At 38.8% G+C, this 18,021-nt stretch overlaps 1 protein-coding gene across 2 annotated transcripts in view; it reads left to right on the plus strand.

The window, feature by feature from the left end:
- scaper (S-phase cyclin A-associated protein in the ER) overlaps positions 1–18,021 on the plus strand; it is a 641,491-nt gene that overhangs the window by 180,762 nt on the left and 442,708 nt on the right. For both annotated transcript variants that reach the window (XM_039773420.1, XM_039773421.1), the window contains exons 10-13: positions 1,910–2,086; positions 2,448–2,523; positions 7,414–7,531; positions 14,655–14,766. In XM_039773420.1, coding sequence (XP_039629354.1) covers positions 1,910–2,086; positions 2,448–2,523; positions 7,414–7,531; positions 14,655–14,766 — 483 coding nt within the window. The remainder of the gene's footprint in view (positions 1–1,909; positions 2,087–2,447; positions 2,524–7,413; positions 7,532–14,654; positions 14,767–18,021) is intronic.

Genomic DNA, 18,021 nt, shown 5'->3' on the forward strand with positions numbered 1-18,021 from the left:
CGTTACACTTCACTATGCTTCATTAACATAAATTCATTTCAGATTATTGAAAATAGAAACCATCCGTTAGTCTGCGCAGGATTTTTTTTTTAAACTGTGGACTATTTCTATTCTCCAAAAAAAAAAAAAAAATCTATATCTATATATATATATATATATATATATATATATATATATATATATATATATATATATATATATATATATATATATATATATATATCTGTTTAGCACAAGTTATTTTTCGTTATGTAATGAAAGTTGTTAGAAAAAACAAAACTAAAGCTTTCAATCAGGAAGAAAGACACTAAAGGGCAGCCATATTTTTTTGATGTCACACGTGTTATTTAAGAAAGTGCACTTGTTTTGAAATGGTTTAGGAAGTTTTTCTTCTAAATAGGGTTTGTTTCATTATTTTATCTGAAGATATTTACATGAAAGTTACTCTGCTTGTTACCTGCTGTTTCTTTATGAGACTGTGAAGCGCTTTGAGCATGGGAAAGGTGCTATATAAATAAAATGTATTATTATTTATATTATAGTTAACTTCTGGAATTATAGGTAGAAAAATATAAAAAGTATTAACTTAAATCTCTTTTGTGTTATTGTCATTAAAATAATCTGCATCTAACAGTTGAAGTCAGTCTTTACTGAGTAGCAGAGGTCAAATTTTCCATTTTGGTTAAAAAGGTGTTATTTTTTTTTTTTTTCATATACTAGGGGCCCCGCCCCCTGCTTGCTTCCCTCGCCTACCCCAGGTTTTGTTTACCAGATATACAATTTAAAGTGATTATTTTTGTGGGAACTGTTACATATGCATTATTTTCACTTATACTTTAGAACTTTTATAAAAACAATATTTGGAATTAACATTTCATCAAGATCGCATTGAATTTTGGTTCCGTTTTTGGACTTACATCGTGACATCGTAACATATACCTGCCTGTGAATGAATATCGTTTCTCTCTCTCTCTCTCTCTTTCTAATAAATAAAATGACTTTCTCGAATGTTTGTCCATGCTCTTCGCTTTGTCATTGATGTGTCATCTAGACCGCGCAGGAAGTGTGTCTGACAAAAGCATTCACACGGCTGAGGTTAGATGACCGTGGTCTTGTTTGAAAATAGTTGTGAGTAGGGTGTGACTTGATAGAATCTCGTGTTAAAAGTCTCCGTCTCACGGGACATTTTTTGGAATCTTGTAATTCTCGCTGGCAACACGAATTAGACAATTCACAACTCTCCGACTTAAAGTTTAAATCCGAGCAATATATTTGATCTCTTTTAGCAGTTCCGTTATTTAACCGAGTAATAATTTCCGTTTGTTTGCGCTATTGTGATCTTTCCTATCCTTTTTTTGAGACTTTTGAATTTTCCTACTTCCATTATCTCTAACCTACTGTGCATGTGTACCGCGCCAACATTTTTGCATTCTTTATGAAGTTCTACTTTGTCATCTACTCTTTGGCCTTTATTTCCTTCCCCTGGTGTGGTTAAATCTCTTTCTTGCAGGATGTATAAAGCTGCTCGAGTTGTGAATGGAGGGGGGGTTGGTGGTGGTGAACGCATGCTAAGGAGAATCGTTCAGATCATCTGCTGTCTTGATGATGCTGCTGCTGCTGGTGAGCTAAGTATTCTGCTTGTCACGCTGCGAGTTGATCATTTAAAAACCTGTAGAGCTGCTGTCTTTTTGTCTCACTGCCTTGTCTTGCGCAATGTCAAAGTGTCTTATGAGAAGATCACGTCTTGTCTCCCTCCGAAGATTTTTTTTTACAATAGAGAGAGATATGATGTTTTCCATTTGCTGTCATGATTACTACACCTAGAATGTTGACACATGTATTTTTTTATTTGCATACAAATTCAGGCTTTTTTTAATAAATGCAGTTTTTGTTCCAAAATGGTTTTTAGACCCAGTCAATTGCTGAAGTTCTAGCCAAGAAAGAAGAGCTGGCTGACCGGTTGGAGAAGGCAAATGAAGAAGCTATTGCAAGTGCAATTGCTGAGGAGGAGCAGCTGACCAGAGAGATTCAAGCAGAAGAAGACAATGAGTTCAACTTAGAGACTGACAATGAATGTGATTTCTCAGTAAGAAGCTTTATGAGTTCTCAGCTAATATCCATACTAAGTAGTGAAAGATGTGTCAATAATTACTTCACAACATGGTAAAGTGGTAAACTTATGGTAAAAAAATCCTGTTCTTTCTAGTATTTCTACATTCGTTAATGTAATGTATACTGAAGAGTTTTTTAGTTTGTTTTTATTTTTTTTTGACTTTATGAACTCAATTATTTAAGAATATATGTAATGTAGTAGTTAGGATGTAAAGTGAAATGTAAACCATGTTACCGCAAACTTGATGGAGAAACAGTGACATTTCAGTGATTGTTACTGCTTAATAAAACTTGACATTTCAAGAGTAACTTTTTTTTTTTTTTTTTTGCAACAGGCTAGTATAGGAAGTGGAAGCTTGTCTTATTGTGGCCTACCTATGGACTGGAATGAAGTCTTAGCTGATTATGATGGTATGCTCTTTCTGTTTATGGAATTTTATTCATCAATGTCATTTGTTGGTATTGTGAATGTGTATATAAACATGATCATAAATGAACATCTGCTGATCTGATTTATTTTTTCTATTAAATAAAATGAGTTAATTATCAACATCCTGGAGAGTGGCAGTGAGCTGTGTGTTGCTTGTAAAGGCAAGTAGGGGTTTCACTATCTCTCCACACGTGACAATATTGCCACCTGTGTTGCTATTACGATTTCTTCTGCCTTAGGAAATTGTACCCCTACAATCTGCTTTTTCTTTTTATGAATGAAAATTGTATAGAGAAAAGAGTTTTTGAAGGCCAGAGACTTGGAGGAATGCATTAAAGCAATAATTTAATGAAAGATTTTATGGTGGTTTGCTTCATCATAAAAAGTCATATAAGTTTCCATGTGGTTGTCATTCATCAATCAGGCAAAGAATATTGAGAAATTTGCTGTTGTTTGTTAAAGGAGAAGTTAATCTAAAGTTCAGAATTTAATAGGATTAGGATAGGATTTATTTAGGATTTTTTTTTGTTGAAAAAATAAGTTTTAACTTTATTTAATTACCCTGTCTCCGAATTTTAAACTTTGGTAGTTGTCTGTTTCTGTTGGTGTATTTTACCGTTTTTGCCTTTTGTGTGGCATTAATATTTAAAAATTAGAAGGCATTTTGCTTGTACATTTGTTAAGAATATGAAGCTTAAGAGACTTTTTTTATATAAGCCTGCAAGTGAGAAAGCCTGAGTGCCAGATTAATTTATCAAAAATGTCTATGCATGCTTGCTTTATGCAAGCCCCCTCTCCCACCACAACCCCCTTAAACAGAGTATTAAGATGCTCTTTTACTTTTTGTGAAAATGTAGAACAAAAAAAAAAAAATCAAGCCTCAAGCTGCATTCATGGTATAGGAGTTTCCTATACATTTATTAAGGCAAAAACTGACATTATAAGTGCTTGTAATTGCATGTCTTGCATTTATTTTATTATCCTGGCAAGTGGTGAAAATAAACAAACATAAATGCTGAGTGAAGAGCTGCTTCAATTTATATACTATAGCATTTCCTAAATGGAAACATTTAAAATAAGATATAGCAACATTTAAAATAAAATATAGCAGGTAGACTACTCGGCTTTTAATCCTTCACGAAATGTTGACACTATTTATTGTGTACAGCATAATCAGTGTCAAAATGTATTTCCCATTTTTGTATAACATATTTTAAATCTGCAATCCATTCATAGTTCTTGATTAAAACTTTTTCATTATTACTGATCAGCTTGTTGGTGACTTACTTCAACCTCCATAAAGAGCAAATACATATTGACCTAGCTAAATAATGTGTACATTTATTTAGTAGACAAAATACTTTAAACTAGAAATACAGGTAAACTTAAAAAGAAAACACCCTAAAGAGTCCTAAAAATGTGTTCTTAGGCTGCCAGTGATTGGCATGCATTATATGAGGAAGATACAGAAGAATAGTATGTTTAAGTCCTCATTAGGAAAGGAAAGCTGCATAATGTGGCATGCATTTCTGTTATGTTTGCTGTATAACAGGATTGGTTATTTAAAATTTAAGATGACCAAAAAGCTGATATGGAGCAGGCAAAGCACAGTAATCTTGGATATTTACATTTGTAGTTCTCAATAAAGGACAAACAATTATAAGTGACAGGACTGACTTGCAATAAAGAGTGTACATTTTGAATAGGCAAAATATTTATGTATTGTGACTTCTAAGACCTGCTCGACCTAGAAGAGAACTCGCACTATAATAATCTATATTAATGATTCAAAAGTAAAATAAATTTGATTATTAAGAGATGAATCCCAAATATTCATAATAATATAGAGCCTATTGAAGTCAAGGAAAAGCCATTAGAGCTCAATACAAAACTGTATATATTACAAGCTATATCCTACCACATAAAAAATAGGTTAAGTTCCTTCTCATCTCAGTTCCAAAAATAAACTTCTTTAAGTTGGTATGGTTCCTCCTTTGATAGTGGCTGTAGGCAGCACATGACCAGAAGAGGCAGGGGTGTTTCATTTTGTGACGACTTCTAAATCTCCCCCAGAGGTGATCTTACATGGAGGTCTGAAGCAGCTTGGGTAACATGTTCCCTTTTGGGAAATGGCAATTAGAATTTTCTTTACTCTCTTCTTTGCTCTTCTTGTCTCTACTTGGGGATGGAGGGAGGAGAACATGCTTTGAGGAATTAGGTGATCTTTAACCTTCCCCCAGTTGTCTGCAATCCCAGCCCCAATATCACAATGGGAAGGAGCAAAGCTTAATAGTATAATCTTGTATATTTGACCTGCTGAAAATAAATCTGCTTCATCACCCAGTGGGGAGGGTGTGATAGTGGGGATATGCCTTCCCCTTCTTTTCAGATCAAAAGAATGTATTAAATGAATTGGTGAGTTTGTACGTCCTTGTCAGCATCACCCCTAGAAAAGTAGTCACACCTATATTTAGTGATCAGTGATATATAAAAGCATCCAGTGTTGATTAAAACCTCTCCAAATGCACTCTTAAAGATGCTTTATATGTAAAGGTTGCCTTTCAGCACACACGCAAAAGAAATGTAATTGCAATCATTAGGGTAGATTAGTCTTGCTACCATAGATCTGAAGGAACCTGCATTTGATTCCCTGCTCAGGTGGTGTTCCTGTATCAGTGTAGATTATTATTTTTACAATACAATGAAAACAATTGCTTGGTAGGAAACTATAGATGATGATGATTCCATATTGGAAAGTTCCAAGAGATGAAGTATTCTTATTCGGCTTCCAAAATAAAGCAGTTGCAAAAAAACTTTGTAATGTAATACAAAAATTGTGTTGCTTATGTAGCAGTAAGAATTAAAAACATTTGGAAAAATGTTTTGCCTTTTATAACGATAGTGCAGTTTAATAATGCCCTTCACATTTCTGAAGTGACTAGGTACTGTTTAGAATGTTTTCATAGGTTGTAAACAAACAAACAAACGAACTACTGTAAATGGAGAGATAAATCCAATAAAGTCAATAGTGGGTCAAAACTGCCCCAATTGACATGGCAGTGTTCAAATGTGTACCAGTGTTGGAAAATTCTGTTTTTTGTAAAATTTGGTCACTTTGCTAAAACCCTTCCCATTTCTGAGCTGAAAATGATATTTAGGGTGGTTGTATATATGACCTACAAACAAGCTACTGTAAAAGCATCTAAAAATCCATCAAAGTCAATAGTTGTTCAAAACTGATACGAATGACTTGGTGTTCAAAATGAGTAGCAGCCATATAAAATTTGACATCTACAATCTTTTTTTGCAAACCTTGTTGCTGTTTGAAAGGTTTGAAAGGGTCTAAATTGCCCACTCCTCTGCCATCTTGCCCAGTTCCCCATTCTTTCAAAACCCACACCATAATGTTCACAACCTCACCTCCATAATCTTCCAATAATGTGGACTTTTGTCTGTCTTGTAACACATCCATAGCATAAATCCAATCCCAATCTTGTTCTGCCTCTGCTATTAGAGTGCCCAGTCCTTGGCCATTTCCACTGTATTCCATAAATCCACATCATACAATCACTAGTCTTCTGATTTTTTTCAAGTCTTGCATCCCAGTTTATCATTTGCCACACCCTTAGAGTCATTCCCACCCTAATTTTATTCTACACTTACTGCCAGTCTGCAAGTTTGCCAGGCTTACCTCACCTGGGCACAAATTCACAGTATAGGATCCATAGACCCCCCGCATCTTAAAGCATAACCTGTCTTGTACTACACCCACAACACAAGTCCAACCTGTATATTATTCTGACTTTACAATCTGGTTACCTAGATTTCTTTGAACATAAATTTTGCCCTCCTTTCCTTCAGACGCGAAAATGTCTTAGTTACTTTCTGTTTAAATTTAGTCATTTCACTAAGCCTGCCTAAACAATTTAGCTCATGTTATTGTCTAGATCAGTGTTCCCCAACCTTTTTTTCTGTAATGGCACACTTTTTGTAATCAAGATCATCCCAAGGAACACCACTATTTTACTCACCACAAACAAATATACAGTGTACTCTTGCTCAACTGCCCGAAAGGGCAGGACTACTGGAGAAGCTGGTAAAAAAGGGAGCTCCGAGATCAGCATTCAAAGAAACAGGACTTAGTGAGCATTTTGTTGGCATCTCCAAGCTGCTTCACACCTTTGTTCACCCCTCTCTGCCTCAGAGGTAATTTGTATGCCCACTGTCCACCAGCCCTGTGAGGCTTGCTGCTGACCACACACACACACACACACACACACACACTCCGGGCAGGTGGATTCTAGCAGCCAGGAGACACATCCGAAGTGCTCAAATATGACAATCACAGGGCTGCTTTTATGCTAACTTCTCCAAGTAGTCCTGTCCTCCTCAGAAAGGTCTCAACCCCCGTTTAGCTTGTCCCTGTAAGGTTCAGAGCTGCACTGTTATTTTCATGGCATGGCATGGCACACCTGGGTAGCTCTCACGGCGCACCACTGTTCTATGGCCCACTGGTTGAAAAACACTGCATTAGATGACTGTGGCTACTTTCATTTTTCACAATGATGTTTTAGGTCTCATATCCCCATCATTGTTCACAATGATTCAGTATCGACACATTGAAACAACAGAGGACATTTTTTTCAGTTTTGTGCTGTAATTGCTTGTGGCTTTAAGCTGATGTAACACTTAAATATCAGTAACATGTACTGCTGTTTTCTGTTTTGCCAAAATAATGTGTCTGCCAATTTTCTTGTCTTTTATTAATCTTACCCTGTTTTTCTGCACTTACAAAGATTTTTAAAACTCATGAAATTAAGGATTATGAAAACTACTAATATAGATAATGGATGAATTTTTTTTCCCTCAAGCTCGGGAGCCATGGAGACAGAGTACATCATGGGGAGATATAGTGGAAGAAGAACCAGCTCGTCCTCCTGGTCATGGGATACATATGCACGAAAAGTTATCCTCTCCATCACGTAAAAGGTGAGATTATGAAATGTGTTGGTCTGCTTATTAACCTGTTTATTTAAACAGCTATTTTCATTAATACTGTTGCTGTATATGAGTTGTTTCTGTCAGGACTTATAGCTGCATGTTGATTAAAACAGTTATTAATCACTAAATGTAAGTTGTATTGCTTGATTTTTACTTTTTTTTTTTAATGCTTGTTATCCTCTTTAATAAAACCCCTGTCCGTGTCCAGGTGTCCGTGTGTGTGTCTTATGTGAAGTGCACATGCGCAGGGCTGCACGTGTTCAGTCTCTCCCTGTGCATTCCCTGTGTAGAGAGAGAGCGAGAGAGATATACACACACAGGCACGCAAGACACAACACACACACACACACACACACACACACACACACACAGGCACAGGCACGCGCTTGCATTGTTGCAATGTTACTTTTCTTGGTTGTTTATTAGTAGGGCATTTACTAGGGAACCATGACCATCCATCCATCCATCCATCCTCTTCCGCTTATCCGAGGTCGGGTCGCGGGGGCAGCAGCTTAAGCAGAGAGGCCCAGACTTCCCTCTCCCGGCCACTTCTTCCAGCTCTTCCGGGAGAATCCCAAGGCGTTCCCAGGCCACCCGGGAGACATAGTCCCTCCAGCGTGTCCTGGGTCTTCCCTGGGGCCTCCTCCCGGTTGGACGTGGCCGGAACACCTCACCAGGGAGGCATCCAGGAGGCATCCTGATCAGATGCCCGAGCCACCTCATCTGACTCCTCTCGATGCAGAGGAGCAGCGGCTCTACTATGAGCCCCTCCCGGATGACTGAGCTTCTCACCCTATCTTTAAGGGAAAGCCCAGACACCCTGCGGAGGAAACTCATTTCAGCCGCTTGTATTCGCGATCTCGTTCTTTCGGTCACTACCCATAGCTCATGACCATAGGTGAGGGTAGGAGCGTAGATCGACTGGTAAATTGAGAGCTTTGCCTTACGGCTCAGCTCCTTTTTCACCATGACAGACCGGTGCAGAGCCCGCATCACTGCGGATGCCGCACCGATCCGCCTGTCGATCTCACGCTCCATTCTTCCCTCACTTGTGAACAAGACCCCGAGATACTTGAATTCCTCCACTTGGGGCAGGATCTCTCCCCCAACCCTGAGAGGGCACTCCACCCTTTTCCGGCTGAGGACAATGCTCTCAGATTTGGAGGTGCTGATTCTCATCCCAGCCGCTTCACACTCAGCTGCGAACCGATCCAGAGAGAGCTGAAGATCACGGCCTGATGAAGCAAACAGGTCAACATCATCTGCAAAAAGCAGTGACCCAATCCTGAGTCCACCAAAACGGACCCCTTCAACACCCTGGCTGCGCCTAGAAATTCTGTCCATAAAAGTTATGAACAGAATCGGTGACAAAGGGCAGCCCTGGCGGAGTCCAACTCTCACTGGAAACGGGCTTGACTTACTGCCGGCAATGTGGACCAAACTCTGACACCGGTTGTACAGAGACTGAACAGCTCTTATCAGGGGGTCCGGTACCCCATACTCCCGGAGCACCCCCACAGGATTCCCCGAGGGACACGGTCGAATGCCTTTTCCAAGTCCACAAAACACATGTAGACCGGTCGGGCAAACTCCCATGCACCCTCCAGGACTCTGCTAAGGGTGAAGAGCTGGTCCACTGTTCGCGACCAGGGACGAAAACCACACTGTTCCTCCTGAATCCGAGGTTCGACTATCCGATGGACCCTCCTCTCCATTACCCCCGAATAGACTTTTCCAGGGAGGCTGAGGAGTGATCCCTCTATAGTTGGAACACACCCTCCGGTCCCTCTTTTTAAAGAGGGGGACCACCACCCGGTCTGCCAATCCAGAGGCACTGTCCCCGATGTCCATGCGATGTTGCAGAGACGTGTCAACCAAGACAGTCCTACAACATCCAGAGCCTTAAGGAACTCCGGGCGTATCTCATCCACCCCCGGGGCCCTGCCACCAAGGAGTCGAGGTCAGCAGCGCACCATCCCCACCATATACGGTGTTGACACTGCACTGTTTCCCCCTCCTGAGACGCCGGACGGTGGACCAGAATCTCCTCGAAGCCGTCCGAAAGTCGTTCTCCATGGCCTCTCCAAACTCCTCCCATGCCCGAGTTTTGCCTCAGCAACAACCGGAGCAGCGTTCAGCTTGGCCTGCGGTACCTATCAGCTGCCTCCAGAGACCCACAGGACAAAAAAGTCCTATAGGACTCCTTCTTCAGCTTGACGGCATCCCTCACCGCCGGTGTCCACCAACGGGTTCAAGGATTGCCGCCACGACAGGCACCGACCACCTTGCGGCCACAGCTCCGGTCAGCCGCCTCAACAATAGAGGCACGGAACATTTCCCATTCGGACTCAATGTCCCCCACCTCCCTCGGGACGTGGTTGAAGTTCTGGTTTTCCCAGCGTCGTACCAACCTTTTAATGCCCTCAGCAAAAAATGTTTTTAGGTGAGCGCGTAGCCAATGATTCACCACTGCTTTTACATCATTGTGGCTGTAGCTGGACATCCGTACCACTCTGCATCCGTCACACTAGTATGGCCATTTCGAACATTTCAATACACTCATAGACATCTATATGAGAGAGGACTTCATACCCATGCTGAGCACACATGCAGAGATGAATTTTTGCTCCCAGTACACTTTCTGCCCACAAAAAGTGTATGACAGATCACTGTTGCTTTTTGCTGCAATTTATAAGTTTTACGACCATCTTCACCACAATGTGACAACTCTTATACTAAACTGCAACGGCAGCCGGCTTGCCAGACAGAATTAGTGACATGACAATCTCAGAAACAACCAATTATTACTTCTCCAACCTTCACCGTTTCCAACTAAAATATAAAAGTGTGTGTGTGTGTGTATGTATGTATGTATGTATGTATGTATATATAATATGAACGATTCAAAATACACAAAATGTTGATGCAAAAATTTCAGCAAAAGATTAACAACTGACTCATTAAAAAATAATTAAACTCAAATATGACCCTTGTATAGTATAATACTTACAAAGTAAAGGTGAAGTCAAAATAGTGTAATTTTAAGTGATCTATTATAAAGTACATAGTAGCCTCATTAATGTTATATTTACCCCATTAAAAATGACCCAAAAATGTTGAATATTTTTAATAAGAAAAAATGTTATTATGTGTAAGAGAAACATGTGGATACCAAAACGTCAACATAAATACAGTTTGATAGGTATGTCTAGTGTCCACTGATGTAGTGATGCAGATTTAGTACACATTCTTCATGTGATGTGTTTTGAGATAGTCATCAGCTCATCGCCAGATGTTACAATCGGTAGAAGCTTGTTTCTTTTCTTATATTTTTTCATTTGCTTGCATATGAGATGGTAGAGTGTCAGTACCTGCAGGGTAACATAGTGAAAGGCTTAATGACTTCAACATCTTGTCCTTACACTCGATCACGATAATTTTGCCTTTTCACCACGGGGAAGCTTAATGTGACTGAATTCACTGAACATATCATGGCAGTCATACAGTGCCACATTATGCATTAGTTTCAGTTGCCATGTCAATCAATATCTGATGACCAATTCACATAGCCATCGTTATCACTCAGTTTGAGCAATGGTTCAGGTTTATTTTGTTTAAATTGCTTGAATTAAGCAACCAAGTGCTAGTCTCATGGGGCCAGACATAAATACATATCGAGGGAAACTTGTTAAAAAGTTTGCAGTGGATAGCATAGAAAATCACAGCTGTAAAGGCTTCACCCATGGGGTTTCTTCTTCAAAACCTGTCCCAGTTCCCTCCAGTCCATGAACTTTAAATTACCGAGCTTACAGAGAATTAGGAAAAGAAAAATAACAAAGACTTGATGCTGAGGAAAAAAAAAGCTAAAATTGCTTTGATCAATTCAGGAGCTCAGTAGCACAAGGTAACTGAAGCTTAATTTTTAATTTTCATATTGTAATGACAGACAGAAAGACAGACAAGAGACACACATGAGACATACATACACACTTAGACAATGGCAGCTACTTGGCTTCACAAGTTTGATGTATGCTTCTATCTGCTATGATATTGTTCTGTCATTTTGACTATTGCATCATTATATGACATAACGGCACCAAATAGAGTTTAGATAAGCATTCTGGTCTGTGGATACACAATGTGTTAAACAGTGCAGCTATCTTCTGGCAGGTTTGCATTTCCAGTTAGACGGTGATGTTAACTTATTTTAGTCACTCATTTAGACATGTAGTGAGATGTTGGGTGCTGTGGAGTCTCATCCATAGTTCTGACAGATTTGTGTCTCTGTGTGTGTGTGTGTATATTTTTATCTATGTACAGTATTTATTTATGTAAAGAGTTTCTGTATAAAGCCAAATTTTCCTCTGGCGACAAATTATCAATCTTATCTAACTATGTGTCTATTGTGTTTGAAGGTAGACCAATTAATCTCCCAAGTGTTTATTTTCACTGCATTCTTTTTTCTTTTTCATGTTACATAAGTGTTAGTTTTAAGCTGGTATTTTTGCTACTGCCTCAGTACTTAATATACTTTGGGAAAGAGAAGGCTTAACTATTAAACTCATTTTCATTTTAGAACATGGCAAGTGTGACTGATTGAAGTGGGAAATATGGCTTATATCCTCTAAGTTGCAAGTTTTTCCCTATAGAGCTCAAATTGCAAACATCAAATAACGTTTAGCTACCTTTGCATTACATGTCAGTCATGTTTCAAGACATACCCCAGTCATTTTTGTCTGTATCAATACTCCCATTTCAAGGCATACATACTTTGCATAAAACATCTATGGTTAAGATTAGGGTCGAGGGAGGATTCTTAGTCAGGAGTGATGATGAATGTTGTAGCTGTACTTTTATTTTTTTTAGTAGGTCTATCATGTAGTAGGAGTGGCTGTCACATAGTGACAGTGTCATGTAGTGCCATGGGCAGCTGTTGGGTCCATTTTAGAGTTTATACTGTTTAAATCATGGTGCATAAACGTTCAATCCAATTGGCTGTTCAGTAGATTTCCTGAATTGCTATACCTTCCACAGCAAGGCTGGAAAGTGTATGGTGTAATAAAAGATGTGACATATGAGGGAGAGCAGTACCAAGCAAAATGAAAATATATATGGTAGGTTTCAATTGTTGTCATGTCAAGGTCTGGTTCTAAATTTAAACCATTTTTAGTGAGTGCTGGTCCTCCCAACATTAAATTATTGCTTAATACATTCATATTCTGAACTATTTGACTATATATAATATATAATATAGTAACAGGTTAAGGACATAATACTTCTATTACATACGAGGTGTGGCAGAAAAGTAATGAGACCGATTTTTTATTTACCAAAGTTTTTATTTTTTTCAAACATCAATGTTATCCCCTTCAAAGTAGTTCCCTTGGGCAGCTACACACCGAAGGAGATGTTGTTCCCACTGTTGGTAGCAGCGCTGGAAGTCTTCAACCGGTATGGTCTTCAGCATGTCCGTTACACTCTTTTTTGATGTTTTCTAAAGTCCCGAAATGACGTCCTTTGAGGACACGGACTGAGGTCAGGTGAATAAGGGGGCTGGGGAACCACAGGAATGCCTTTTGAGGTTAAAAATTCTGTTATGGAGAGGGCAGTGTGACATGGGGCGTTGTCATGATGGAGCATCCATTTGTCTGCAATGTCTGGTCTCACGCGAATTACCCTTTTTCTGAGCCTTTCAAGGACGTCTTTATAAAAATTCTCCAAGCTTAACACAAAATTTAATGGCACAACATTGCTCCAAATTCCGCTGTTCCATTTTGCGTGACGCACAACCAAAACAGAACTTCGCTAATAGCAGTCACAAAAATCACATAGTTAACGGAAGGAGTTGAAACTCGCACTGAGCTATTGGAGGGTACTGATACACGTGCTCTATCAAGGACAATAGCGCAGCGTTGCCAGATCACTTGCAGTGTTGCCAGTCTCATTACTTTTCTGCCACACCTCGTACATCAGAGCAGTCCTTCCATAACCAGCAGATACCTGTCATGCACATAGCAGAAGGCAGAAAGACCCGAAATTGGTAAAGATTATTCAAGAAGACAGAAATTACAAAATGTATTGGTTGAAACAAAAATGGTAAGAACAAAACTGACATTATTCTGGAGGAGTTAAATCTTTAAAGTTATTTTTATCAAACACAGAGAACTTATTCTGCCCAAACACAACTCTGCGTTATATTTCAGTAACTAACTTAAATGTGTTGGGCAGGAATCAGCTGTACCAGTGATACCTGATTGGTCAGGTCCACTGCATTGCTTTAACACTAGAATTACCAGAGCCTATGAAAAAACTCATAGATCCGTCCCACCTTAAATCGCTTCTTAAATCCGTTCACACCTTTCCACCAGCATCTTTTGTTATCTAAATGTGCTGATAAAGATAAGCTGCAAGCAGCCGGCTATTCCATCCCCCCACCGACTTAGAATGTGCACGAACTTCTCCCAGCTCATGCCTTGATTGATTATCTGGGAGTGAAGTAGAGTTTGAGTGGAAGTAATAGATCGTTATTTGGAACACACTCTTTTCATGTGTGTTCCATTTCTACAGTAATCTGTGTAAACACATTTTTGAAACAGAAACATTTTTAATATTCTAGTAGTAAATGACAAAATATAGGCATAAACTATATAATGTGTGAAGCCTGAAGTCCAAATATCAAAGAAACACTTTCACAAAAGGTACAAATATAACAGAACAATAACCGATTCATAGAGTATGAATATGTTTTAAATTGTTTTTTGTCTCCTATGTACTTCCTTCGAAAGGCATTGCATAAAATTTATATTGATTTAGCTCTTAATAAATGATGTATAAATACAAATTAAAACTTAAATATAACCTGACCTACTAGCTATCCTGTTGCATTATTAATTGTTTTCCTGCAGGTTCTTTCCCCTATTGTGGCTTACAATAAGTCAGTTATATCATACATTTCTGTTTTGTAAGTCACTTTGGATGAAGGCATCGAGTAAATCGAAATAAAATATGCTTTAGTCTGAATTTATAGTCATATTTTGCTTTATTCTTTCAACTTGTATTTACTTCATCTTCCAGCTTGCATAGTCCTCACTGCATTTATTCTCATTAACAGAACAATTGCAGAATCAAAGAAGAAATATGAAGAAAAACAGCTCAAGGCACAACAACTGAGAGAAAAACTTCGAGAAGAAAAAACACACAAGCTTCAAAAATTATTAGAAAGGGTCAGTTGCAACATTTTATTTTTCCTTTTGTCTGTGCTTCTGTTTTACCTGCTAACTGAGTTGAATTTATTTATCCGTGTACTTTAAGAAGGGACATTACTGTACTGTGCCTTTAGTTTTCAGTCTTTTGTATTGTCACCTTTATAGTGAACAAAAGTAAAGATTTGACACTACAATGATTAGGGCTTCTCTATGACTAATGAAAGTCTGAGCTGATAAGTTGGTTATAAAGTTTATCATCTTTACTATACAACCAACTTTAAAAGGCACAGAGGCAGCATAGTAATACCTAAGGCTACTTTTGGTGCAGGACCATCAATATAAGACCAGTCAGGGGTCTACTTGAAGTCTCTGCAAATAACATTAGAGGGGCTGACAATTATCTTAAATGAAAAGGAACTGGTATCCAGTGGATATCATTTGGAAGGTGTTTGATAATTGTTTGTGTGAATCTATACTAATAAAAGGCAAAGCCCTCACTCACTCACTGACTCACTCACTGACTCATCACTAATTCTCCAACTTCCCGTGTGGGTGGAAGGCTGAAATTTGGCAGGTTCATTCCTTACAGCTTCCTTACAAAAGTTGGGCAGGTTTTATATCGAAATTCTACGCGTAATGGTCATAACTGGAAGCAGTTTTTCTCCATTTACTGTAATGGAGATGAGCTTCAACGCCGTGGGGGCGGAGTTTCGTGTGACATCATCACGCCTCCCACGTAATCACGCAGTACATAGAAAACCAGGAAGAGCTCAAAAAAGCGCTTAAGAAAACATGCATTATATAATTGAGAAGGCAGCGAAACAATAAGAAGCGGAAAGTGACATATACAACCATATTCATGAGTTCTGCTACTGAAACAAAGCACGATGTAAACCTAAACTTTAAATTAAGTTCATAGACAGGCTGCCGCTGGCGTTTGTAATTTAGTGCCTGCCCATATAAGGCCGTCCGTCAGCGGCAATCCAATAGCAAACTGCCACGGGTAAATATTCACGGGTGAAGGACTGTGCTTATGGAGAGGAAGATGAGATGGTCAGGGTGGTGTTTGACACAAACTCAGCGAAACTGCGAGAGAAAGTTTTAAGTGCCAGGACTAAGGTAACATTAAATACAGCCACGGACATAGCACGAGATGGCACCAGCACAGCTGGGAACCTTCGATGCATGTACACCGAGCGGCTCACGTGAACTGGCGCAGTGCACAGATAAAAAGCAACAGTTCCAAAGAGCGCTGAACAAAAACCGAATTACACAATTGAAAAGGCAGCAAAAAATATGAAGCGTCTGATAAGCATATTCATAAATCCAGCTACTGCGGAAACAAAGCACACGGTGGAAAAAGTCAATGTCCCGCTAAAGGAAGACAGTGTAAAAAACCCGTGCATGCAGTGTGTCAGGTCTCAGATAAAGAAGAAGACGAGCTGTTTATTGATGCAGTAAGAAACGAATCGATGAATGAAACCTGTCATCTTTACAACGATTGACAAACACGAATGTAACTTGAACACAACACATCCTACAAATACGAACCTGATTGAAAGAAATAATGATAATCAAATCCTTGATGACAGCAACACTCAGTAACACTCACAAAACAAATACTGTATATTGACAGTCATGTTACGTTATTTTTAAAATGTTCCCTTTTCTTTTTCTACCTTTTTAACACACTACTTCTCCGCTGCGATACGCGGGTATATATATATATATATATGTATATATATATATATCCCGCTCTACATACTCGAATAATGGATACTTTATTCGCCATCAATGATTGTTTTGGTAAAGCCATACTCAGTGTATTCATTAGATGAGCGGTAAAAAGTAAGAGCGAGGGAGGATGACTCATTGAGGCATGCAGGCTGTAGTGGCGTCAACTCTATCTGAATTGCGATCACATTTGAAAAACATATCTTTTCAAGTTCTATTAAGTCCATATGTCCCAAACTCAAGGGCCGCGGGCCACATCCGAGATCATTTTATATACTGTATTATTGTTATTAAAGCCCGAGTATATGAAGCGCTGGTAACACAATAAACTACAGATCCCATAATGCAGCGCTTCAGCTGCCTTGCATCAGGGTAACCTGAATGCAATTCAGAAGATACAGAAAACAGCATAATTAAATAAGAATCTGACACTTCAGCGGACGTTTTAACCCGTGCACAATCACAAAGTGATTTCAAGTGAAGCTGCTTTTATGGGAGACACAAATGCACCAGTTCACCTTGCCCCACTTTCCCTGTTGCCAAGTACTGTTAAACCAAGTCGTCACTACGGTGTTCCCAAATACGCACTTTGCTGATAAACTGAGCGCACTGCGCACTGAGTTTGCACGGCGCTTTGGTGACTTTGATGAACAAAAAAAGTCCGTCTACATGCGGCTCGAACCTTGTGCATGTTTGGTAGCACATATCTGTGTGAGAAGCTCTTCTCAGTGATAAAGACTAACAAAACAGCACACAGGAGCGCCTCACTGATGAGCACCTGCAATCCATCCTGAGAATCTCCACAACACAGAACCTCACACCAAACAGAAACGAACTTGTGGCCAAAAAAAGATGCCAGGCGACCAGCTCTAAAATGACATATGAGCAAAGACAACTGAATGATTTGATTTGTTATTGCACGTAAGAGCGGAGTTATCCGTTTTAACAAACAGCGTATTGCACTGATCTGAAATAGCTGTGTGTGTATATATGTAGATATGTATGTATATGTATATATATGTTTATATATGTGTGTGTGTATATATATATATATATATATATATATATATATATATATATATATATATATATGTGTGTGTATGTATGTATATGTGTGTATATATGTGTGTGTATATATGTAGATATATATGTATGTATATATGTGTATATGTATAGATATGTATATATATATTGACAATCAGGTTACGTTATTTTAAAAATGTTTCCTTTTCTTTTCATTGCTTCTTTAACACACTACTTCTCCGCTGCGAAGCGCGGGTATTTTGCTAGTGGCAATATAAAGTGTACTTTTCTTCATAAAATAACAGAAATTTGACACCTGTAACATTTTTAATGATTGATTAATGAATCCTAAACCATAGGTTCTAGTCTGTATCTGAGGAATGAAATTTGGCTAAATCAATGCTAAAGACCACAACATGCTAAATTAGTGCTGGCTTTATTATTCTGGAGTGCTTCCTTACCTTGAAGAAACTATTTTGACGTTCATATTGCACCATTAGCTCTGGAGAAGTACCG

The sequence above is a fragment of the Polypterus senegalus genome, chromosome 12, assembly GCF_016835505.1.
Source record: "Polypterus senegalus isolate Bchr_013 chromosome 12, ASM1683550v1, whole genome shotgun sequence".
In the NCBI taxonomy this organism is placed as follows: domain Eukaryota; kingdom Metazoa; phylum Chordata; class Cladistia; order Polypteriformes; family Polypteridae; genus Polypterus; species Polypterus senegalus.